At 35.6% G+C, this 25,543-nt stretch overlaps 1 protein-coding gene across 2 annotated transcripts in view; it reads right to left on the bottom strand.

Moving 5' to 3' along the window:
- Positions 1 to 223: 223 nt before the first annotated feature.
- Positions 224 to 25,543, bottom strand: part of TBC1D15 (TBC1 domain family member 15) — a 69,423-nt gene continuing 44,103 nt past the window's right edge. For both annotated transcript variants that reach the window (XM_059936532.1, XM_059936533.1), the window contains 7 exons: positions 16,210 to 16,326; positions 10,411 to 10,511; positions 6,442 to 6,541; positions 5,592 to 5,689; positions 3,467 to 3,583; positions 2,839 to 2,925; positions 224 to 1,550 (listed from right to left, as the gene is read on the bottom strand). In XM_059936532.1, coding sequence (XP_059792515.1) covers positions 1,329 to 1,550; positions 2,839 to 2,925; positions 3,467 to 3,583; positions 5,592 to 5,689; positions 6,442 to 6,541; positions 10,411 to 10,511; positions 16,210 to 16,326 — 842 coding nt within the window. In that variant the 3' untranslated portion in view covers positions 224 to 1,328. The remainder of the gene's footprint in view (positions 1,551 to 2,838; positions 2,926 to 3,466; positions 3,584 to 5,591; positions 5,690 to 6,441; positions 6,542 to 10,410; positions 10,512 to 16,209; positions 16,327 to 25,543) is intronic.

Genomic DNA, 25,543 nt, shown 5'->3' with positions numbered 1-25,543 from the left:
GATAATTATATCCTCCAAGGCAACACTATGCCCAATTTCATGCTAATGAAAAGTTTCTTTAGTTCTATAAAGGGTCATGTTTCTTGCTTATTTCCACAACTCATTCAAATGATTGTTTCTATCACATAAAAATATAAGATGCACTGGGGCCCATCTTGGATTTTTTTCTTCTGATGAAAAACTAGCAGATTATTTCTAGGTGTAATTTAACTGAAAACACTACTTCAACTTCAAATTTATTTTAATGATATGTACAGAACTTAACAAATTACAATTAAAATGGAATCAGTTATGTTAATTACACATAACTTAATATCATGCAACACTGCATGGTAAAAACAACAGCTTCATTCATATACAAAAAAGTATTATTTTGAGACTCACGAATAGTATATTGAAATTTTTGACATAAGCTTTTTGTAAAGAGTATTTCATAAAAATTTAAAGACCTGATTAATCAGTTAATACATTATTAGGAAAGATAGTAAACTTTATTAGTAAAGTGAGACTACAAGCAATTAACTTGAAAATTATACCAGGTACAGGGTTGGATGTAGTCTCATGAAATAAATGTTTGGTTAAGAAAATAGTTTTGAAAAAGATCTCATATTGAAGCTATGTATTAACTTCGTGAAATCAGGTTATATAAATCAATAGTCAAGTTTATTCAGTTAAAGAAAATATGCCTATCCTCTCTTATACTCATAAATAAGTACTTATACAGTCTTTATATACAAGTGAAGAAAAATTCAATGTAAAAAATATACTGCCAATCCACTTCTTATGGTTGAAATAGCTCTTTATCTACACATTAAATTGCATTGATGAAAATGGCCAATTTATATCACATTCAACCAGCATAAATATTTAAGCTGTATTGTTGTAAACAAAAGAGAAAAACAAATTCTTTTATTTCGTCACTGGGTAACAATCTACTTCTCAACTTAGAATGCTATAGAAAGGCTCAACATTTAATCAAATCCAAACCCACTGAACTTGGAGTAAACAAAGTGAATGTTTTCAAAGTGCATAATTTCCAACTCATCCACTTGTAATATTTATCCAATTCCAGTTCATCAGCGAGAAAATAAAATGTACTTAGCTATAAAAATACTAAGGAATGTTATTGAAAAGGAAAGGCTATTTGGTAGAAGTAACTACAAAAATAATTAGTTTAAATCTTCGTAAAGCTTTAATGCAAGAACATCAGTACACTTTCTTTCCATAAACCTTAAAGCATGATCAATAACAAGATTTTAAATTTCCACCTTTCCAGTACTTGAAAAGAAGTTGCAACGAAGTGTCTCTTCAAAAAGCAAGAAGAATGATCATGCAGGTGTTACTCTGCTGACATTTGGGGACATGGATATCTCTGTTGGGTTGTCATCTCTGGCTCCACTGGCAGCAAGTACAGGCAAGGAGTTACTCTGAAATGCAGATGTCGGACAACTAGTCATGCCAACATTTTCATCTTCACCATTGTCTGAATCTGGTGTTGTAACTTCACTGTCCTGAAGCCCCAGGATCTCACAAACTGCTTGTGGCAACTCCTGAATAAGAAAAATCAAATATAAAATCATCATTCACCATAGAGGAAAAGTAATCACAAATTAACACTTCTATTTAATACTACCATCTAAGCATTTGCTTTAACAGTGTAATTGTTATGCACCCTCTCAAACCATCCTTCTCCACTCCAAATGAAACCCTAACCACTCTTTTTAGTAAGTGGTTCTCTGACCTTCTGTTCTGAATTAGCCACTCTCCACCCCATCCCACCACTCCCACAAGCATATTGTTTTCTAATATTCTGCATTTATTTCATTCTCCTTATTTACACCATCTTTCTCCCTCAATACACAGAAGTTCCTTAAACATAAGAAGTATCTCACTGACAGGTTTTGTGTGTTTTTTTAAATTTATTTTGGCTGCGTTGGGTCTTCATTGCTGCGTGCGGGCTTTCTCCAGTTGCAGCGAGCAGGGGCTACTCTTCGTTGCAGTGCACGGGCTTCTCATTGCGGTGGCTTCTCTTGTTGCAGAGCACGGGCTCTAGGCGCACAGGCTTCAGTAGTTGTGGCATGTGGGCTCTAGAGCACAGGCTCAGTAGTTGTGGTGCACGGGCTTAGCTGCTCCGCGGCGTGTGGGATCTTCCTGGACCAGGGCTCGAACCCATGTCCCCTGCATTGGCAGGCGGATTCTTAACCACTGTGCCACCAGGGAAGCCCTCACTGGCAGGTTTTGAACAGAACAGCTATCAAATAACTGTGTGTAAAACTGAACCAAAATAAATATTTGGAACCATGATCAAATGACACAAAGACCAAATAAGAATTCTCATAAAAAATATAAAAACCAAAATACATCAAAAGTATAATACTTTGGTTTAAATTCAGAATATAACACATCAACTTTGCCTTGTTTTTAGAGATTATTAAGAGTTTGACTGATACAAATGTAATGACATAGACCAAATACTCTTCATTTAATTATTTCTGATTAGCATCTGTCTTTACTTAAAGATACTACATATTTAATATGAGGTCCTATTCTGTGTTCTTTGATTAGGTAATTTATCAATGCTTCTGCAGCCCCTTTAGTGTTTTCATTACTTTTGTCATTTTGCCTTATTATTATATGTTTCCTATCTAGCATAATTAACCAATTGTTTTCAATTAAGTGCTGTAAATTTATAATGGTAAACAAATGCTAGCCAATGCTTTGTGTCTGCCTTCAACTTGCTGCCAATTTTACTTCTAAAAGGAAAAATTATCTCTTGACCTCAATCCACCAAAAACATACAAACAAAAAAATCTTGTAATTACTTAAAACACTGTATACCTTGCATTTTACCATCTGTAGAGAAATTGCTTCTGCCTTGCATAGTACATCTTCCACATCAATTTTCATGGACAATTCATTGATATGCTAAAATAAATCAATAAAATAATCAATAAATAAAATAAAATAATTCAGTTTCAATGAAAATGAAACACTATTATATTCTACTATACAACTTATTACCAGTTATATTACACTGTAGATAAAATCCTTAAAATAACAACACCCTCATACTACAAGTAAACAGGAAATTTAATATATCTTTCATTAGATCATTTCAAGTTTTAAAGCTAAAGAATAGTTATAAGCTTATGGAACATTAAATCCAACAGTTGTCCCAAGTCTACTATCTCAAGTTATAAGCAAAAGAATTTTTTTAGAAAATTAAACTACATAAAAGAGCATTTGTTGAATTTCCTTTTCTTCCTAATTAGCTAGGAAAAATAACTGGCAATATGTACTTGCTGAACTGCCATTCTCAGAGAGTCAGTCCTAGTACTGACTGTTATTGATAAAATTTAAGTTACTTGAGGGATTCAATAATGCTCCAAGGAAATGTATGTATATCAATACCACCAAAAAGAGGAAAGAGCCAAAATATTAAAATTTAAGTTAAAGTAATAACTACCTTAAGTATTTCATTAAAGCCATAATGCTTTTCCATTATTTGCTGCTTTTCTGATTCCAGAATAGCACAACAGAGAAGAAGATGGAAATTTTTACATGGTAGTTCAGTCCACATTACCTATAAAAAATAGAACACCTATTTAGTAAACTCTATCAATTCTAAAATATTTTCCTCACAGATACAATGCTGAACTCTGAATGACTTCTGTGCAAAGCACGAGTTGCCTAGATGGAGTAGTCCACTCTTTTTCTAGTTAAGAAATGAGGTGTGGGGAAGGAAAGTCTTACTTTTACGTACGAAGTAACTATTATATTAATAGTTAATATAATATTAACTATTATATGAATATGATGAGTTCCAAATGCGGCTCTTTAGGTAACTACAGTAACACTGAGCCTAACCAGTATGATAAATGGTATTAACTAAGGAGCCACAGTCATGAGGTTAAAGTGTAAGGGTTAGAGGCATTTTCAGTATTTTTCTGAACCTTCAGTTTTTCACTTTTAAATCATCTTCAGTCTCGGTGGGGCGGGGGGCTGGGGGGAGGGGTACAGGGGAGTTAAATCACGGGAGTAAAGATTCAGTTATACACTGCATGGAATCAAAAACACCCAGAGGTAGCTCTACATTCTAAACATCATATTATATAACTCAGAATATCCCTGACAAGAACTGGATTGACCACCCAAAATTTATACCCAAATGTATAAAACATTTGATCAATAGCTGCACTTCTTCCTAAGTATAGCTAATGCCCTAAAACTTAAGTTCTTAATTTCCCCCTGGTTAATGTACCTAATAATATCATTTTTTGGAACGATCAAAAGAGCCATGTAAACACTACTATTAAAGCATACCTGAAATGTTTTTACTTCTTTTACCAGAAGTAGATTAAGTAGAATAATTTTCAGACTAAATCCAATTCTTGAAAGTTTAATTACAATGCAATTATCCTCAAAAGTTTCATTAAAAGTTCCAATTTATTTGGTAAACACAGACTAAGGAGTTATTACAGCGATGTTGATAATTTTTAAAAAGAAGTTGAGATAACAATTTAATAAAATTGATTAACTTTAAAATATGATTCTAGGTCAAGAACATGTGAGTTTTCCTTCTAATTTCAAACAAAGAAAGTGATCCTCCATAAAGTGGTGATCCTTCAATCAGTGCATCACCTTCTCTAATGGCAGCACAGTCACCAGAAGTACAGGAGTCAATTTCCAGGTGTAAAAGCCTCAGGGTGCCCACTGTATACAAGTCTATTTATTATCCTGATTATTTCCCCCATTCTTTCCTTGGGAATATTTCTGTCATCTTTACTTTTATAAAGATAAAGCATCAAGCAGTCATTATACCAATATTCTATTTCAAAAGCACATCCATCTGTTAACTTAACAATTAACAGATGTATAAGAAGAAAATAATAATTTTCTGTTTTTCATCAAGAGTTGCCCTGGGTGCAAGAGGGAATAAAAGGATATAAACCAAAAACATGATCATGAATATACTCTAGAGAGGGGAAGAGGGAAATGGGGCTTGGGGTGGTGATTAAAGATATGAGCTATATCTTTAAATATATGTTGTCTTGGAAAGAAAGAGAAAAAACCAGAAGTGAATACGGCAAAATATTTACATATGTTAAATGTGGATAGTGGGATATTTGTCATATTATTCTTAGTATTCTGCTCCAACTTAAATTTCTTTAAAAAAGCAAAACACAAGTCAGTTCCCTCCCAATATTTCAGACTACAAATAAAGTACTATCTCAATTGACTGGCTGCCAAAACTTCCTTAACTCTATTCAAATCTACACCCAAATGTGGCAGAGCCTCACATAAAGTCAAGCCTTCCAAGGAAAGAACACAGGCACAAGTGGTCCAGAGAACTGGTTCTGGGAAACCCACTGGCACCCAATCACACAAGGATTTGATTTACAGAAAAAAGCTCCAAAGACCACACATTCAGTTCAAGATGGTTAATTTTTAAGGAGAGACCACAAACCATTAGAATTTTCAGAACATAACTGCTTTAGAAATTTCAGTCAAAATATTATAATCCATTTACTCTACAGATACAAAATGTTTCCATAAAAAATATTAATTTTTACAATAATTTAAGAACTTACCTCCCATAATCGAAGAATATCTAGAAAACTAAATTCCCTTTTAAATCTGATTAAAAGCCATCTGAAGCAAAAATAAAGGTATCCAGAGTCCTGGGATTCTACACAGAAAAAAATATATATATGGCTTACTCTTATGCTAATTATCTCAGAATACAGTGACCTACTTCAAACTCAAATTTTTCTATTCATCTTAGGCTATTAAAAGTCCTATAAATTTAACTGCCTTCTACTAATTCAAGGAAACAATTTTAATTTGCAGGCTAACTTCTTTAAAAGAAAACCACCAAATAACAACAAATACAGTTGACCCTCCATATCTGCAGGTTCTGCATCCGTGGATTCAACCAAACATGAATGGAAAATTTTTGGAAAAAAAAAAATTTCCAGAAAGTTCCAAAAAGCAAAACTTGAATTTGCCTTGCCTAGCAACTATTTACATAGTCTTTACATTGTATTTACACCTATTCACATAGCAGTTATATTGTGTTAGATACAATAAATAATCTAGAGATGATCTAAAGTCTACAGGAGGATGTGCATAGGTTATATGCAAATACTGCACCATTTTACATAAGGGACTTGAGTATCCTCAGGTTTTGGTATAGGGGTGGCGGGTGGGTCCTGGAACCAATCCCCCACAAATACTGAGGGACAACTATAGTTCGTTTTAAAAATAAACTGTTTTAAGGCAAAATTATACAAGGACAGTTTGGTCCCACACTTTTATTCCTCAGAGGAACCCAGGCAACATTGGTAGAGTATATACATCTTAAAAAGAGCTCTTTACATTTTTTCTCTGTTAGTATTACCTTACAATTTGCTGGGTATAGTTTTGTTTCATTAAACTTACCTAAGTAACTGCAAAATCCACTGTCCAACAATCGAAGTAAGGTACTTAGCTGAATTAGCTGGGTCTTCATGCCTTGCATTTGTTCTTCAAAATTTTGATGCTTTAAAAAAATAAATGTTATCACATAAGTTATATTTAATAAATATTTTACAGTACATAATCACCGATAACTATGCCATGAATATAATGACAAATGCTGGATTTATACCACACTGGTTATATTTTAAAATCACAACTAATTAAAATGCTAAAGCAACATTAAAAAGGAGGGAGAGAGAATCTTTGGTCTCAAACTAAGAATTATTTTTTCCCTCTATTCGTTTTTTTTTTAGATAAAGAATAATGCAGAGACAGCAGGAGTAGACTGACTGATATATCAATACTTATTTCTTATGTCAAATAAGAGACTTGGTGAATGGAACACACATTGGAAAATAGACTTTTATCAAATCACTTCACTGTTAAATATTTCTTCAAATTAACATGAAATAAAATTAAGTTTAGCTTTAACATATATCGCATGTTAAAGAATTAGCTAATTATTTCTTAGATTTGATGACATTAGGGAATTTATGAAGTCAAAACCATTTTCATAACAACACTAAAACAATCTATGCATTTTGCACTTTAAATTCTCCCATAAGTGTAAAGGCTATATGATGTGTGATATTGCAATAGACTGCATACAGGAGTGGATATGCAAGTCAGCTGTGTTCTATTAAACTAAACTCCTAAACTAAACATTAAAGAAAATGAAAAATGGAAAATAATCCCTCTTCTCAGTAAACTCTGTTTTGGAAAAGTTACTTTTCATTAAAAAAAAATGTATGTATACCAAGGTGTAGCAGGTTTACTGTCATTTTTAAATGAATGAATAAATAAATATTTATAAATTTCCTAGCATTAATTTTTCATATGACAAACATCAATAGATATAACCCACATTAACAAAAGCTCTTGGAATCCTCAATAATATTTAAGAGTGTGAAGGGGTCCTGAGATCATAAAGTTTGAGAACTACTGTGGTTACATGTTTTAAATAATCTTTGAAGTTTAAAAGATTCCCTACCAACACTTCAGTCAAGGTTTGGGGATGGGGAGTGCACCAAAATAAAGGCTTCTTAGATGATTCTGATCCCTTTAACCCTAGTGTTCTAACCCCTTTATGGTGAACTACTGCCCTAACCTTTGTGAAAAGCCTAAGAACAACATCCCCTCCCTCACACTTCTTTTTTAGTTTTTGAGAGAATAATAGTGTTTTATTAGAAGTATCTATCCGATTAGAAACCATTCATTCCTGGTAAAAAAAAATCTTTGAAAATTAAGGGCTACTGATTCTCAATAAAATGGCTTCTCTTCAGTGATTTAAATAGTTTAATTAGTGAACGAAATAGTTTTACAGACTAACGCAAGCCTTTGGGATATAGTTTCTTCACATTTCCCACATGGAACTATAAGGGAAAGGCAGAATTAACTCTTTGATTAACAGCATAATTTTTGTTGTGACATGACCAAAAGCTAAAATTGGTTTGGAAGTACCAACATGGCATAGCCACTGCTACCCACTCTGCTATAAAAAGCAGCACTCCCAAAACGACAGAAGCCGACTTCAGAAAAGTAGCTACTCCTGGAGAAAGGGAAATGAGGTCAACAGTGGATATACAAAGGGCATCAAGTGTAACTGTAAATAAACACGTGTGTGCATACATATACATAGGTATGTGTGTGTGTGTGTATATATATGGATGGGGGTGAGAAGGAAGGGTGGGACAAAACTATATGGCAAAATGAATGGTGGCTATAAGAAAGTTCGTCAGATCATTTTGCAAATATTTCTATATTTCGAAAACAAAGTCTATGCCTAGACCTACATTAGATGTAAATATCAACAAAAGTAAATCTACAGACACTGAATTCAGCCTCACTAAAGTAGTTAAAACTTATGTTAAATAAATCCATAAAACAAAAAGGAGTCAAACAGCAGCACAGATTCAAGGACACCAAAACAACAGCAATGCAGTGAAAAATAATTGTGCGGATTATTTTGATCGTAACTTATTGCCCTTTCATTCAAATATTATGAAGCAAAAGATGTTAGTAGACAATATATTAAGAGATCTTTTTAGAATAAAGACTAGAAAAATCCCCAGACCATTCTCAATGGAAAAGGCAAACACAGAACATTTACTGTGAAAGAGACAGAACAAAGAACTTGAACCTTCATACACAAAAATGACAAATAGACTGTGAAGTGGTACACTGCAGATGTTCAGAAAGTAGTCTTTACATTTGACACCTAAATACATGCACACGTATGCATGTATGTATGTATTTGGCACCACAAGCCAATATATTTGAACATGCCAATATTAGCTCAGTTTTATGAAAACTATTACTATAAAACACTAAATGCCATATGTTTGTGCTAATTCTTGGAATACCTACTGTAAGTAGAGGTCTAAACTAAGCACTGGGGAAATATTCATGTGTTTATTCTACAAAAATCTGTTGAACAAAAACCTCATGTCAGGCATTAGGAAAATTCTGCAAGCATATCAGAGAACTAGTTAAATAAAGACATGACCCCTTTATCAAGGTCCATACTAGCTCTAGTGAAAAGAGGATAAACAACAAAAACACAAGGAAAGCAGACAACAGTTTTTACACAATTAGTATCAGTTGTACAGACCTTTATAACAAATGCCTCAGGTTTCTAGAGCACCTGGGAGTAATTGGAACTAAGAAGGCAGGTAAAATCAATCAATCAAAAAGGTAAGGAATACAAACTATGATATTACCATATTACTGCAATTAATAATCTTTCCAAATAATCCAAAAACATTAATTCATGGTAAAAGACTATATAATTTGAATATTACTTTAATAGTAAAAGAATATTTTAAAACTATCAAATCTTATCAAGTATGGAAAAGAACTAGGAGAAGTGAGGATGAGTTGGAACCATGGATAAGAGACTTGAGGAAATAGATAAAATTGGGACAAATTAGAAGGGGAAATAACAAATAGGCAAGCAAGAGAGGAAGAACAGAAGTAATCAAAAAATAGAAGTAATCAAAAAATAGAAGTAATCAAAAAATTTCACATCTGTATCCCAGACTCTCCACTACAGGGAAACATTTTATATGACTACATATTCAAATCTTTATTCCTTTGCAAGCAAGCCATCTCAATATCCAACCATCAAGGCCCAGCATCAAGTATATTTATTTTATTTTGAAACAGTACAGTGACCTATGTAGTCAGGTCTTTGGATTTCATATGCTTTTATATGCTCTTAGCCCCTTTCCTTTTTTTTTCCCCTTTCTAACAGATTACTTGAGAAGACTGTGCTATTTTATTTTCCTGTTAATACTGTACTATTGTCCTAGAACTCTGTCTCCAAGATATATCAATGATAATAGATAAAATGTTCCTTATAATAATATGTATATATAGACACAGTTCAACTCTAATAATCGCATGCTTAGGAAAAAACTAAGAAGCTGTCAACGTTACAAATAGTTCAAACACATCTGGAGAAAAATCAGCCACTATAATGACAAAATACAAAATGTTCACAAAAGCTAAGGATATTACTTGGCATGACTAAGCTTTATCTCTGAAACAGATGATATGAAAGTTCAACTACTTCACAAGAACTGAAATCATCTTTTTCATCAATATTCTATAATGACTCATGGTTCTTCTGCAGATCATAAGCATTTACCAATATTAAATCCTGATTATTCCTGTTCTATAGGCACTTACTATCTACTTTTTGTATTGAAAACAATACCAGCATTTCCAAGCCTCTTGAAAAGGCTATTTAAAAAAGAAACAAATGAACAAACAACATAGAGCAGTTTTTTTTAAGTTCTACCATAATTGGCTAAATATAAACATCAATCTTATATAATAAGATTATTATACAACTAAAATTTTCAAAATTAGTTTGGAATGGAACCTTACCATTTGGTCCATGTAGGAGGCAAAGCACCAAAAGGCATCTACTTCATTTTCCATCACATATAAAAGAGGGGAAAGTAAGTCACTCATTCCTTGCACATATCCTAAGAAGAACAGAAAAAACTAATCATATCTCTAAAAACCTAAGCTTTATGTATCCATCTGTGCATATCACCACCATTTCACTTAAAACTGCATCTTTTTTCTTGTTTTCAGAAACTGGTAGATACTGATGTTCGTAAACAATGAGGAGGAAATCTAGCAATCAGGTGAGAAAGGTGAGTTGTTTTGTACTGAGATATCAACAGATACATAACTGCTAGCATGTGTCTTAGCGTAAATATCATTATCAAGAGAGGGTAATATTATTAAAAAATAATGTGCAAAAGTATTATGATAAAGAAGAGGGGTGAAGGGAAATCCAGAGGAATATCAAATTTAATAAATATTAAAAAAAAAAAAAGTCAAAGGGAAGAAAGTTGCAAGGCCAGAGTAGTCAACCACCACCAAACTACGAGGAATAAGCCCAGTAAAATAAGAACTAAAAAGGATCCAACTGCTTTAGCAACCAGACATTGGTAATCTACCCAAAAGAAATCACAACAAAATTACCTCTTTTAAGTGGTTGTATTTATGTTCTTTTTTTTCCCTTTTGCTGTTACTCTAGACCCAACCAATGCTAGCCAATGGTCTTACTTAATCCAATCAATATTTTGTACCTAAAACTACCATTTTAACCACCTTTCTCTTGTGCTCTTATAATTTCTCATCATGACACTAATTTGCAGCCGTAGATTAAAAGAAAAATTGGAAAGTTAAAGAATCAGGCCCCTCACTTAAAAAACAAACAAAAAATCTTTGTTTTGCTTTTCACCTGACCACGTCAAACGTCTTATTTTTTAGTTCCATCTTATAAAATCCTCAATTTTCTTAATTGTTTTACAATTAGATTTCAGACTTAAGATACAGATTCTTGAATCAACAAAGGAACAAGAGCTCTTACTAAGCCTTTTCACAGACATATCATTCAACTTTGGTAACTTTTGTACATTCGTTAAAGTTACATAGAGATTTTTTTTCCCCAGTGATAGCTTGGGAAGTCTGTGGAAAACATACAGTCTTTCATTTGCAGCCAACACTTACATTCTTATCATTCACCAATATCTGTGTGCAATGAAGCCATTTAAAACAGTATATATTTTTAAAAGGGGGGGTATATTTCTGCCTGCAGTCATACACAATTTTACATCACTCTTCCTATTCTGGAAGAAAACTTTAAAAATGACCCCAGGAAGCATGTAAGCCAAAGTCTCTTGAGAAAACTCAGATTAAAAGTATAACAGAAAGAGACAGTTCACTTCAGGATCTCCTTACACATAAAAGTTTAGCTCTATCTGCTCTTAGCCTCTACCCTGTTGAAACGGAGCAGGACCCTATGGTCCTTGCCCTCCACCTCCTCCGCCTGCCTTTTGCCTGTGGAAAAACTTTAGCCAAAGAATAAGTTTAACCAGAGAAGTGAGAAAATGCAGAAACAAAGGAAAACAGTCAAAGGAGACCAAATAATAATAGTTTAGTCATTAAGCATAGTCAAGGATCTTTAGTTCCTTCTTAAGGGCTGTAGATAATATTCTGAGCCATATCCTGAGGTCTGTCTTAAAGATACTGAAACCCCCAGCAGGTGGAAGAAGTTAACTACATGATGACCAGACTGCAGCCATGAGCTGCCACAATTCCGAGAACTGGCCTCAAAGAAATGGAAACAAACCGACCCTAGAGCTGAAGATTAGCTGTACCTAAAACAATCAAGATGATGCTGATCAGACCACTGATGACCAATTTCAAGATGGTCAGAGCTGACTGTGCTGTTTCTGCACAGAGCCCCTCCCTCTGTCTATAACAGCTCTTGCCCACTGACTGTCAGTGGTGGGAGTCGGCCTCTGGACAGACGTCCGCCCTTACCACCCCCAGACCCCAACACTGACAGCATCCAAAACAAAACAAACTTTCCTTTCCGCCAACCTGGCCTCTTTATTGGCTTTTGAGCAACGAGCAGCCGGACCCCACTTTCAGTTACACTATCATCTACTGCTACGCCTAATCCCTCCCAACCTCACTATGTCTACCCTACACCCTGCGGAAAAGTATGTCTCTACGCATGTTAGCACACACACACACATAAACTTAGGTTCCCATGGCAGGTATCCAATTATTACAGTACCAAACAATGGAGTTATCAAGACATTTAGAGAAAAGTGCTAGAAAAAATGGCATACGACATGATATCTAAATGTAAGCATTTATACAACTTTATTGCAGATGCTTTTTTAAAAATAATACACACGACATGATTAATTCTGTGTGTCAACTTGAGTGGGCCACAGGATGCCCAGATGTCTGGTTAAACAGTATTTCTGGGAGTATCTGTGAAGGTGTTTCTAGAAGAGATTAGCATTTGAATTGGTGAACTGATTAAAGCAGATGGCCCTCAGCAATGTGAGTAGGCATCACCCAATCCACTGAGGACCTGAATAGAATAAAAAGATGGAGGAAGACTGAATTTGCTCTCTGCTTGGTTGGTTGAGCTGAGACAGCGCTTTGCCCTCAGTGCTCCTTGTTCTCATGCCTTCAGACTCAGGACTGGCACCTACACCACTGGCTCTCCTGCTCTCAGGTCTTTAAACTATACCACCAGCTCTCTTGAGTCTCCACCTTATAGATGGCAGCCTGTGGGACTTTTCAGTCTCCATAATCACATAAGCCAGTATCTTATAAGAAATCTTTTTTTTTCTTTACTTCTTTCCCTGACTAATACAACACTTTTACGAAAGAATAAGTAGGTTAGAAGGAAGACTAGATTGTTATCATCAGAACTTTCCTACATGGCAATGACACAGTGAAAGCAATGACAAATATGAAGGTTAAACCAATTAAAGCATGAAGGAAATTTATGTGAATTCAACAAAGTGGAAAAGAGTACCACTTTCCTGGGTCTGACCACATATAGTCTGTAACAGAAATATTTCAAAGCATGCTGTTCGAAAGATTTACAAAGCACCTTTCCTCTAGGGCGGAAAGAGTGCTTTATTATAAAGTTATAATGAATAAAAATTTCTAAGAAGCTAATTTAATCCTTTAAGTCTTCAGCTTTCATACAGGATCACTACCATAAAGTTTTAGTTAAAGCAAGCAGTCAAATTAATCTTCATATTGTTGTTGCTTTTAATCCATTTTATTTTATACATGATGTTCTTTGGGGTATGTCATGAGTTGTGGGTGTGGAATTAATATACAAATTCCTTTTAATTAAAGAAAGATTAAAGCTGTTTAAATTAGCATTCAGTGATGCTCAGATTCTGCACTAGTGCTGACTGATGAACATCTTAATCAGCACTACTACAATTTCTGAAGTAGTTCCCCAAAATTATTTTCATAGCAAAGTTGTTTCCGTGTGGAGGTGTGAGAAATGAACTCCTTACCATCCTAGTGTACACATTCTTAAAGAGAAAAGAAAAATTTCATCTATATACAGGTCAACATTCCAGGTTAACTGAAGCTTATTCGGTTATTAGAAGATCAATTTTATTTTTTTAAATCTTAAGAGGTGGACATCATTTTTTTTTAACTAGACACTCTCCTGCCTTCTTACATACAGTATTTTGAGTATAATTTAACCTTTTACTGCTTATTCAGGATCAGATTATGAACATACACAGTAAAAAAAAAAAACAAAACAATACCTCCCATAGAAACAACTTAGATAAAGTGTCTGCAATAACTAAAAATTGCTCTTCCTTGAGCTCTTCTGTCTGCTTTTGGTAACTTTTGTCTTCTTCCTCACTATTAATGAGACTATATTCAACACAAATACACCTACACCTCATCTATGGGCTAAGAAGCCAAACAACTCAATAGGAAAGAATCAACTATAAGAGTAAATTTACAGTCCGGATTACTTTGCTATGAGTAAAAAGCAAGAGATTTGGTCCAGTGCTTTATGAAAACTACCCTGACTTCTCCCAAGCCCAGAGTTCTTAATAAAATCCCTGGGTATGTTTCAAATAACTTAAAGTATTTGACTGGAAAGAATGTGGGGTTAATACAGACAAATGGAAACAGCAATTTATCCAAATAGCTGGTCTGGGACTCAGTTCCTGAAAAAACTGAGCATTCAGGAACTCCTTCTGAGAATATGCATTAATTCCTATCTCAAAATTACCAACTGAGAGTACAGGGCAATGCCTCTTGTTCCCTAGGACGACAGTCCTATTCCCCACAGTGGTTAACAGAAACTAAGACGGCAATGGGTCAGGGTGCTGAATGTGTAAAGGTAAGAATGCCAGGCTGAAATAAAGACCTGGGTCTCTACCCCCAGTCCAATACTTACTACTTGTACAACCCTGAGTCACTGTCTAAATCAATATAACCTTACTCATAAAGTGGGGATTATCTCCCCACTTCTTCAAAAGGCTTCTAATAGAATCAAAATTGAAATCCAAGTTGAGTAATAACAGCACTCTGTAACCTGAGAAGCACTCTACTAATATTTTCAACAATCCAATTTGAGGCTCACTATAGGTGTGATAGACAGGACTGGCTACATTTCACATTTTAAAGAGAAATCTGTGATATTCAACTACTGTCACCAGAGGCTGATGCTTCAAGATCCATAACAGAATTTACATCTTCCCCTAACTTACATATAAGAATCCAAAAGGAATTCACATAGATACAAACAGTGAAGAAAATGTACCCATAATTCAAGTTTCATTTGGGTTTAATATGACAAATACCCAATTACCTTCCCCAAAAGATGTCTCAAGCTCTATTAAGGTAATCTGGAAACATCTACTTTCACTATCCTCTACTTGGGAGTCACTAACATCAGTAGGTAACTCAAACTTTTCCATTCTTTATACTTATTTAAAGGTTGATGCTTAGGGAATTTATTGGTCCTTTAAAGAAACAGCTCAAGTTCTCTTGTCCCTTAAAATATTGGTTCCTTAGGCTTTCTATCCCTTAGCATCACTTCCCCATGCAATCCCCCACTCCCACCACCAACCCCAGTCTTTCCAACCCATTCTTGGTAGAAAACAGACTAACCAAGAAAAGAGAGTAAAGCTCCACACGCCCTAGATAATTATCTGCACCATTTGTCTATAATATCAAATCAGCATTTTTCTTCACAAGGGATAAAGCCTATCAAAAAAAGGTTCCCCAACTTTCTCAATTCACAGTACCCTTAGTGCCTCAGGAACTGTTTTCCAAGGCATCCCTAGGCTCAAAAATATTACTAACAATTTCCATTTATTAAACAGATCCAAACAACTTAATATTTATATCCTATTTAACTTAACACCTGTTGGGCACTACACTACTCAAACCTTGGAATCCAATTGGATACCACCATCCTCATCTATTTTCACACAGTACTTGCTTATCATAGCAAGGCCAAAAACTCTGCTTTGTAAAGATATAACTTCATCAGAAGGAGTCTGGTGATCTAATGATGAAACCCTGAACTACTCCAGCTAGTAGTTAGAGCAGTGTCCTACAGACGTCACTGTATTTCCCTCAAATATTTAAAATATCCCACATTGTCCCCATGAGTCTGCTGCAGCAACCCAGTGCTCCTTGGTGCACAATTTGGGAACCACAGCCTTTTAAGTTTCCAGTCCCCTGTGGAACACCCCTATAAAAACCAGGCCACAGAACTATTTACATGTGCCTAACAGGTTAATAAATTTAAATTCTAAAATAAACGTACATAATATCTTTAAATTAGGATGTTAGAGGAGAACTTACCTAAATCAAAATCATACATACAGTAGGTCATCAAAATGTCATGAAGCAAAATCAACCCTGGATTATCTTGGCCTTCATAAAACTTGTTTGTTCGATCTGTTCTGTTAACATCTTTTTCTGAGGAAGAAAATCATCACATATTTGAAAACCTTTAGAATAACAGATTTTTATAAAGCTCACATCTTACAAGTACAGAGTTATTTTTCTTGTTATTAATCTTACTCTCTTGTCAAGCTTTTAAAATGAAAAAATTCATCAAATTCCATTTCAAATATGCAATAAAGTAACATTTTGGAATTTTTTTCCAAAGTCAGTCAACCTCCTCTTGGGTATATTTTAAAATATTTTTCAATTTTTATCTAAACATAGAAATCTTTTAATTGAATAGCAGGAAATACATTCAATTAATTAAAACCAACACCAAGTAATAGTTCACATTAGTTAGCAATAAAAATGCCAGTCATGGGCTTCCCTGGTGGCCCAGTGGTTAAGAATCTACCTGCCCGTGCAGGAGGCATGGGTTTGAGCCCTGGTCCAGGAAGATTCCACATGCCACAGAGCAATAAAGCCCGTGCGCCACAACTATTGAGCCTGAACTCTAGAGCCCGCGAGCCACAACTACTGAAGCCTGAGTGCCTAGAGCCTGTGCTCTGCAACAAGAGAAGCCACCGCAATGAGAAGCCTGCGCACTGCATCAAAGAGTAGCCCCCGCTCACTGCAACTAGAGAAAGCCCGTACAGCAACGAAGACCCAAAGCAGCCAAAAATAAATAAATAAAATAAATTTATAAAACAAAAAAAAAATGCCAGTCATGAATACATGTGATAGGCAGTAGTATTTGAAAACAGTAATGAAAAAAGTTACTATGCAATCAAGTGTAATCAAAGAGATTTGTTTCATTCATAATTGCTTCATTCATTATGAGAAGTACTGTCAACTTCTTTGTCATGTTCCATAATCATCTTTAGGACAAATTACTTCTTCATTCTCATATATACATTATTCAGTTTACATATAAAATAAATAAATAAATAAATAGTTTACATATAAAATAAGCAATCTATTTTAATTTTGAAAAAAAAGAAAATCCACATTTTTCTGGAAACGATTTTAAGACGTTAAAAACAGTTTTAGAAACATCACCAGGAGTGTATCTCAAGTTGTACTGACAATTCAATTAACAAACACTGATACCTGCCAGATGCATCTTGTTGTGAAAGACCTTACAACTAAAAAGGCATTCCCCAAACTTCAATCCCTCAGTAAATTACGAAAAAATAATTTAAAGAAATTTAAAGTGATTAATTTACTCTATAATCAATTTTGTTTAAAAGTTATAACTGTCCTCTCCCCCCATTAAATTGAATAATCTGAAAACATTCTCAATAATTGCTGTGAAGAGATGAGGTATTTTACAACAAAGCAGAATCTAACGTGACATGAGCTTAGATTCTATAAGGGCATTTTAAAAATCAGCAGGACAGGGCTTCCGTGGTGGCGCAGTGGTTGAGAATCTGCTTGCCAATGCAGGGGACACGGGTTCGAGCCCTGGTCTGGGAGGATCCCACATGCCGCGGAGCAACTAGGCCCGTGAGCCACAACTACTGAGCCTGCGCGTCTGGAGCCTGTGCTCCGCAACAAGAGAGGCCGCGATAGAGGCCCGCGCACCGCGATGAAGAGTGGTCCCCGCTTGCCGCAACTAGAGAAAGCCCTCGCACAAAAACGAAGACCCAACACAGCCAAAAATAAATAAATAAAATAAATAAATAAATTTTTTAAATGATATAAGGGAAGTAATATTTCTAGAAACTATTCCTAGAAAGAAAATGAGCACTGAAATTTTTTTAAAAGGTCTTCATTAAATCCAACTCTCTATCTAACTTGATGTAGCTAAAAAAGACTGAAGAAAAGCACAACCATGCTGACTGATCCATTTTATATTCACTATCACTAACCTCAAGTGGATCCTTAATGCTGCCTGGCAATCACGCTCTATTTCCCTCAGCATTCCCTCTCTTTCATATAGCTGTTTTACATCTTCTCCTCTCTCCTCAAGCCTCCAACATGTTACCTTCTCCCACACCTTAGCTCTGAGGATCTTGTTTCCTATTTCTGAGAAAATAGAAGTTATCCAAAGAGAACTTCCACAGATTCCCACTATTTTAACCACATAACTGCAGTTGTACCCAAAGTCTCCCTTCTCTCCTATCATTATACATGAGCTTCCATGATTGTGGCTACAATCAAATACCTCCTCTTGTGCATGAAATCCATGCCCTATTGGCTACTCAAGGACACTGCTCTAGTTAATTCTTGCCTCCTTTTCTAGTTTCACAAGTTTTTCCTCCTACTGGACCATTCCCACCCAGCATTCAACCACACCATTGTTTCTCTCATCATCATAAAAACCTTTCTTAACCTCACTTTTCCCTCTAACTGCCGCCCCATTTTCTCCCCGACTGTTTACAGCAAAACTTCTTCAAAGAGCTGTATACATTGTCTCCATGTCCTCTACTCCCATTCCCTCTTGAACTCACTCCAGTCAGGCTGTCACATCCACCACTCCACCAAAACTCCTTTTTAATCAAAATCTTCAGTGATCTCCTTATTACTCTGTTCAACAGTCAATCCAAGTTTTCATTTTACTTGACATCCCAGTCACTCCTTCTTGAAATACTTTCTTCACTTGACTTCAGGACAAACTCTCATGTTTTCTCTCCTTTTTCTCTGGTTCTTTTCTCAGTCTCTTTTCCTAATTGCCCCTACTTGTAAGTTAAAGTGCCTCAGGGCTCAAGTTATCAGACCTCTTCTTTTCTAAATGCACTTGCTCCCTTGGCAATTTCATCTAGTCTCCTACCATCTATATGTTGATAACCTCTAAATTTCTATCCCCAGCCCCTAGCTGTCCTCTGAATTCCAGCCCTATATATCCACTTCCTACTCTTAAGGACATTCAATAGGCTTTCTCAAACTTAATATGTCCAAAACTAAACTCCAAATATTCCCCTCCAAACTTGCTTCTCTCATAGTTTTCCCTGTCTGAATAAAAAACAGCAACTCTATACCTCCAGTTGCTCACCTTAAAAACTCTGTCATTCTTGAGTATTTGCTTCTCTTGTCTGACACTGATATATCTGTTAAACCTCCAAAATACATGAAGAAACCAACACTGAGGCCTCCCACCCACTCACTCCACCCCCCACCCTGACTCACTCCACTCTAGCCACACCGGTCTCCTTGCTCTTCTTCTAACATGTGGAAGTCCTAAAGCAGAAACAAGTCTAGACCATGCTGTTCCCCTCTGCCCAAAATGTCCTTCACCCAGATAGTGGTAGAGCATACACCCTCTGCTTCTTTAAGTCTCTATTCAAATTTCACTCAAGCGCTAGCCACCTGGCTCAAGCAACCATCATCTCTCATCTAAATTACAGCAATAGCCTCAAATGGTCTTTCTACTTTCACCTTGCCCCTCAGAGCTATTCTCCATATAGTAGCCAGAGTGATTTGCTAAAAACAAGTCAGATTAGGTTACTCTTCTGCTCAAAATCTTCCATTGGCTTCCCATCTCTGTCATAGTAAAAGTTCGAGTCTCTACAATACACTACAAGACTCTCCGTGATCTGTACCTATTCCTCCACTGTTTCTTCTCTGACCTCATCAGTTTCTATACTCTACACCAACTCACTCCAGCCACACCTCCCAGCTGTACTTCAAACATGCAGAGACCCTGGAATGTAATGTAAACAAGTCTAACATGTGTTGTTCCTTTCTGCTTGGAATGCCCATCACCTAGATATCTGCATGGCTCACTCATTCCCCTTTTCAAGTTTCTACTCAAATATAACATCCTCAGTAAAAGCCTTCTCTCGTCACCCAAGTTAAACCTGCAACATCACACATTAAATCTCCTAACCATCTTCCCTGCCTTATTTTTCTTATTTAGCACTTATCACTAATATACCACATATGTTACTTACTTATCTTGTTTACTGTCTGCTCTTCCCCACAAGAATTTTGTCTGTTTTGTTCACTGATGAATTCCCAGTGCCTAAAGGAGAGCCTCATATATAATATGCACTAAGTAAATATTTATTAAATGAATGAACATATGATTAAAATAATCAATGTGATTTCCAAAAAGACCCCTGGTGATTCTAACATGCAGCCAAAATTAGGAAACTGTGCTCTAAAGACTTGGATTCCTGGGCCTTCTTATCTACCTCTTTTTTCCCTAGGTGACATCATCTATTCCCATGGATGCTTATATTGATAATACCCAAATTTATATATCCTACCCAGACTACTCCAGATTATTCAACTAGCCACTTGACATTCCATTTGTATATCTCACCTTAAGATATATATATAACATCTAATTCAGTTTCACTATACGTCAGGCGTCTCAGTAAGTAGCACCACCAAATGACCAATTTCTCAAGCCAAGAAATGTAGTCCCATCCCTGATTTCTCTTTCCCCTTCATAACCCACATTTAATACATCAGAAAGTCTTATCAATTTTATCACCAAAATATAACTTGAATCCATCTACTTCTCTACATCTCCACCACCACCATCTCTTGCTTTGGAGTCATTCCTACTAATTGGTCTCCCTGTTCCTACTCTTACCTTGATTCAATCCAATTTCCACAGAGCAGAAAAAATGACTTTAAAATATAATGATCTTATTTAAAATACTCCAATAGTTCCTCTTCATACTTAACAGTCAACTTCTTGGCATGATCCACAAGGCCTACAGCTTATCTGTGTATTTTTTTTTCAATACAGAGAATTTATACCGAAACAAACAAACAAAGAAAACAGCAACAAAAAGATTTTGGTAATTTTTCCTGAAGAATACTTTTGGGAAAAAATATTACAGGAAAAAAATGTTTTAAAATGAATGTATACATACTTCTATTAGTAGAAAGCACAGTATAGTTGAAAGGCCACTTAATAATTAGATCTGATTATGAAGGAGTCTATGCTATGGAACTAACTAGATAGATGACTTAAGACAATTTACTAACCTTTTCTGAGCTTCAAGTTTATTATCTGCTAAAAATGAGAAAATTGGACTAAATTTTGTTTCAATTCAAATTATATAATGGGCATATAAAACATCTAAATTTTTCTTCCAATCTCATGGAAACAGTGAAAATAGGACACAAGAAAGATTGAGAAGATCAGAGTCATCACTGCTGTTGCTTGACAAAAAGGGAAGAGTATGGCATGTGGAAGGAAAAGGCTTAACATACTGGATTAGTTTATCTCTAAGATCTCTTTCAGTCCCAATACTTCCAAGCAGGAAGAAACAGTCCATTATCATTTTCCCTACTGAAACAGAAAATAACAGGAGGCTTCAGTTGGAAACTTCAGATAACCCCATGCCTCAAGATCCCCAACCTTTTATCTTAACCAGAGGAAGGACATAGTTTATTCTGGTCTAATTTATTTTTCAGGAAAAAAAGTTATTTTTCGACTGAAAATTGAAATTTGTCTTTATGTCTACACAAAAGCTGCCAAATCACTCAGTTATGTTAGGATTTCTAACTATGATTTACAGAATTTTTTCTTCCATAGGATGGTGGTGATGACCGTGGTGATAAAAACATCCCTCTATCTTTATTTATAAAGCTATAGATACACAAAACCAAATACAGCATAAGAATTTTACAAATAAGTTCCACTACTATTAAAAACTATCCTAAAATTATATGGAGGCTATGTAAAATACTTAACAGCATTAATACTGGGTACTGCCCTTATTAACCATGTGACTTGGACAAGTCATTTATGCTCTCAATGCTTCAATTTTCTTATCTGTTTAATGGAGGTTATCAGGTAGACATATACAGCAGTAATTATGCATACCTTCAGTAACTTATGCCAACCTGGCCTTTATCATAAGAGCCAGACAACCCAGGAATTATTTAGAAATAAGTCTAATTCTTTTAAAGTAAAATTCTATCAAGTATCTCTTTTTTAGAGAATAGATATTCCCAGGTAAATAGTTACTCAATTCTTAAATACTGATAAAAAATTTACTATCTGGAATCATTTATTTAATTAAAAATAAAATATATGCATATTAAGAGAAGGTTTGGAGGGATATAAACCAAAGCCTCTTAACCACGGTTGTTATCTTTGAATGACAGAAACAAAATTTTTATTTTCTTCTTTTTGCTCATCTATAGTTTCTAATTTTTCTGTAATAAACACAAGGTGTTTCTGTAATGAGGAATAACAATAATTTCTTAATGAAAATTAACAAGTAAAGTTAAACACTTCTTTTTTAATTCATGTTTTGGAACTCAAAATGAAATATATCAGTATTTATACTGACTGAACTCATATTCTTATTGGAAGAGGAACAACCAAGAATATTAAACACACATTTTAATGTACTTTCCATTCTGATTTCTTTTTTTTTAACTGAAGTATAGTTGATTTACAATATCACATTAGTTTCAGGTATATAACATAACATAGTGATAAAATTTTTATATATTACACTCCATTTAAAGTTACTACAAAATAACAGCTATATTTCTCTGTGCTGTACAATATATCCTTGTTGCTTATCTATTTTATACATGGTAGTTTGTGTCTCTTAATTCCTACCCCTATCTTGGCCCACCTCTCTTCCTTCTCCCCACTGATAACCACTAGTTTGTTTTTTATATCTCTTAGTCTGTTTCTGTTTTGTCACACACATTTGTTCATTGTATTTTTTTATATTCCATATATAATTGATAAGAGCATTCGTCTTTCTCCATCTGACTTATTTCACCAAGCGTAATACTCTCTAGGTCCATTCACTTTGTTGCAAATGGGAGAATTTCATTCTTTTTTTATAGCTGAGTAATATTCCGCTGTGTGTGTGTGTGTGTGTGTGTGTGTGTGTGCGCGCGCGTGCGCGCATACCACATCTTTACCAATTCATTTGTTGTTGATGGACACTTAGGTTGCTTCCATATCTTGGCAATTGTAAATAATGCTGCTATGAACACTGGGGTGCATGTATCTTTTCAAATTAGTGTTTTCATTTTCTTCAGATATATATCCAGAAGTGGAACTGCTGGATCATACGGTAATTCTATTTTCAGTTTTTTGAGGGACCTCCATACTGTTTTCCATAGTGGCTGCACCAATTTACATTCCCACCAACAGTGTACAAGGGTTCCCTTTTCTCCACATCCTCACCAACATTTGTTATTTGTGGTCTTTTTGATGATAGCCTTTCTGTCAGGTATGAGGTAGTATCACACTGTGGCTTTGATTTGCATTTCTCTAATGGTTAGCAATGTTGAGCATCTTTTCACGTGCCTGTTGGCCATCTGTATGTCTTCTTTGGAAAAATGTCTACTCAGGTCTTCTGCCCATTTTTTAATTGGTTGTCTGGTTTTTTTGAGCTGTTTATATATTTTGGATATTAACCACTTATCAATCCCATCATTTACAAATATTTTCTCCCATTCAGTAGGTTGTCTTTTCATTTTGTCAATGGTTTCCTTAGCTGTGCAAAAGCTTTCAAGTTTAATTAGGTCCCACTTGTTTATTTTTGCTTTAGTTTCCTTTGCCTTAGGAGACAGATTCAAAAAAATACTGCTACAATTTATGTCAAAGAGTACTCTGCCTATGTTCTCTTCTAGGAATTTTTATGATTTCACACCTTACATTTAGGTATTTAATCCATTTTGAGTTTATTCTTGTATATGCTGTGAGGAAATGTTCTAATCTCATTGTTTTATACGTAGCTCTCCACTTTTCCCAGAACCATTTATTGAAGAGACTGTCTTTTCTCCATTGTATATTCTTACCTCCTTTGTTGTAGATTAACTGACCATAAGAGCATGGGTTTGTTTCTGGGCTCTCTATACTGTTCCACTGATCTATGTGTCTGTTTCTGTGCCAGTACCATGCTGTTTCAATAACTGTAGCTTTGCAGTATAGTCTGAAGTCAGAGAGAATACCTCCAGCTTTATTCTTTTTTCTCAAGATTGCTTTGGCATTTTGGGGTCTTCTGTAGTTCCACATTAATTTTAGGATTATTTGTTCTAGTTCTGTGAAAAAATGTCATACATTTTCAACCCCTTCTCGCTCTCTCCTCCTTCTGGGACCCCCATAATGCAAATGTTGGTATACTTCATGTTGTCCCAGTGGTCCCTTAAATTGTGCTCATTTTTTAAATTTGTTTTTCTTTTTGCTGTTCTGATTGGATGATTTCCATTATCCTATCTTCCAGACCACTTATGTGTTCTTCTATATCAGCCAGTCTGCTATTAATTCTGCTAGGGTGTTTTTCATTTCAGTCACTGTATTCTTCAGTTCTGATTCTTTTTTTATATTTTCTAATTCTGTCTTAAAATTCTCACTATGTTCATCTATTACTTTCCTTACTTCAGTAAGCATTCTTTTTTTTTTTTTTAAATGAGCGCACCATGAGGTTTTTCTTTACTTTTTTTTTGTTGTTGTTTATAATTCTTTATTTTATTTATTTATTTTTGGCTGTGTTGGGTCTTCGTTTCTGTCTGAGGGCTTTCTCTAGTTGCGGCAAGCGGGGGCCACTCTTCATCGCGGTGCGCGGGCCTCTATCGCGGCCTCTCTTGTTGCAGAGCGCAGGCTCCAGACGCACAGGCTCAGTAGTTGTGGCTCACGGGCCTAGTTGCTCCGCGGCATGTGGGATCTTCCCAGACCAGGGCTCGAACCCGTGTCCCCTGCATTGGCAGGCAGATTCTCAACCACTGAGCCACCAAGGAAGCCCCAGTTAGCATTCTTATTACTAATGCTTTGAATTCTTTATCTGGTAAATTGTTTATTTCTATTTCATGAGTATTTTCAGGGGTTTTCTCTTACTCTTTCGACTGAGACAAATTCCTGTGTTTTCTCATTTTGCTTAACTTTCACCTAATTTCATAGAGAAACCATTTCAGGGTGTCATTATGTGGGAGAACCCCCATACAGTTAGCATGTGCCCAGTGGCTTTGGAGGGAGAGCTGGATTTGACTTGAACACGGGTCACATCTTTCCTGAGAGCATGCTGGTAGCTATCACCTTGGTAGGAGGTGTGGTTGGAGACGAAGGGCCTAGGGCCAGAGCCAGGTGTGACCTGGGGCTTCGCCTCTGCTTGGTGGCTGTCACCTCCCTTTCAGGGACAGGGCCAGGTCCAAGCTCGCTTCCTTCCCTCTGAGTGTGCACCCCCACGTATCTCCTCCACCAGGGACAGTGCTGGAACAGGAAGGGCTGGTGTAGGCATTCCGAGTGTGTAGGGGCATGGGCTACAGTGGTCCAGCAAGGGTCAGACATTCACACTGCTTCTGATGTTCCGCCTGT

Source organism: Balaenoptera ricei, chromosome 10 (assembly GCF_028023285.1).
Source record: "Balaenoptera ricei isolate mBalRic1 chromosome 10, mBalRic1.hap2, whole genome shotgun sequence".
Classification (NCBI taxonomy): Eukaryota; Metazoa; Chordata; class Mammalia; order Artiodactyla; family Balaenopteridae; genus Balaenoptera; species Balaenoptera ricei.
This window is presented reverse-complemented; position numbering and strand designations above follow the sequence as displayed.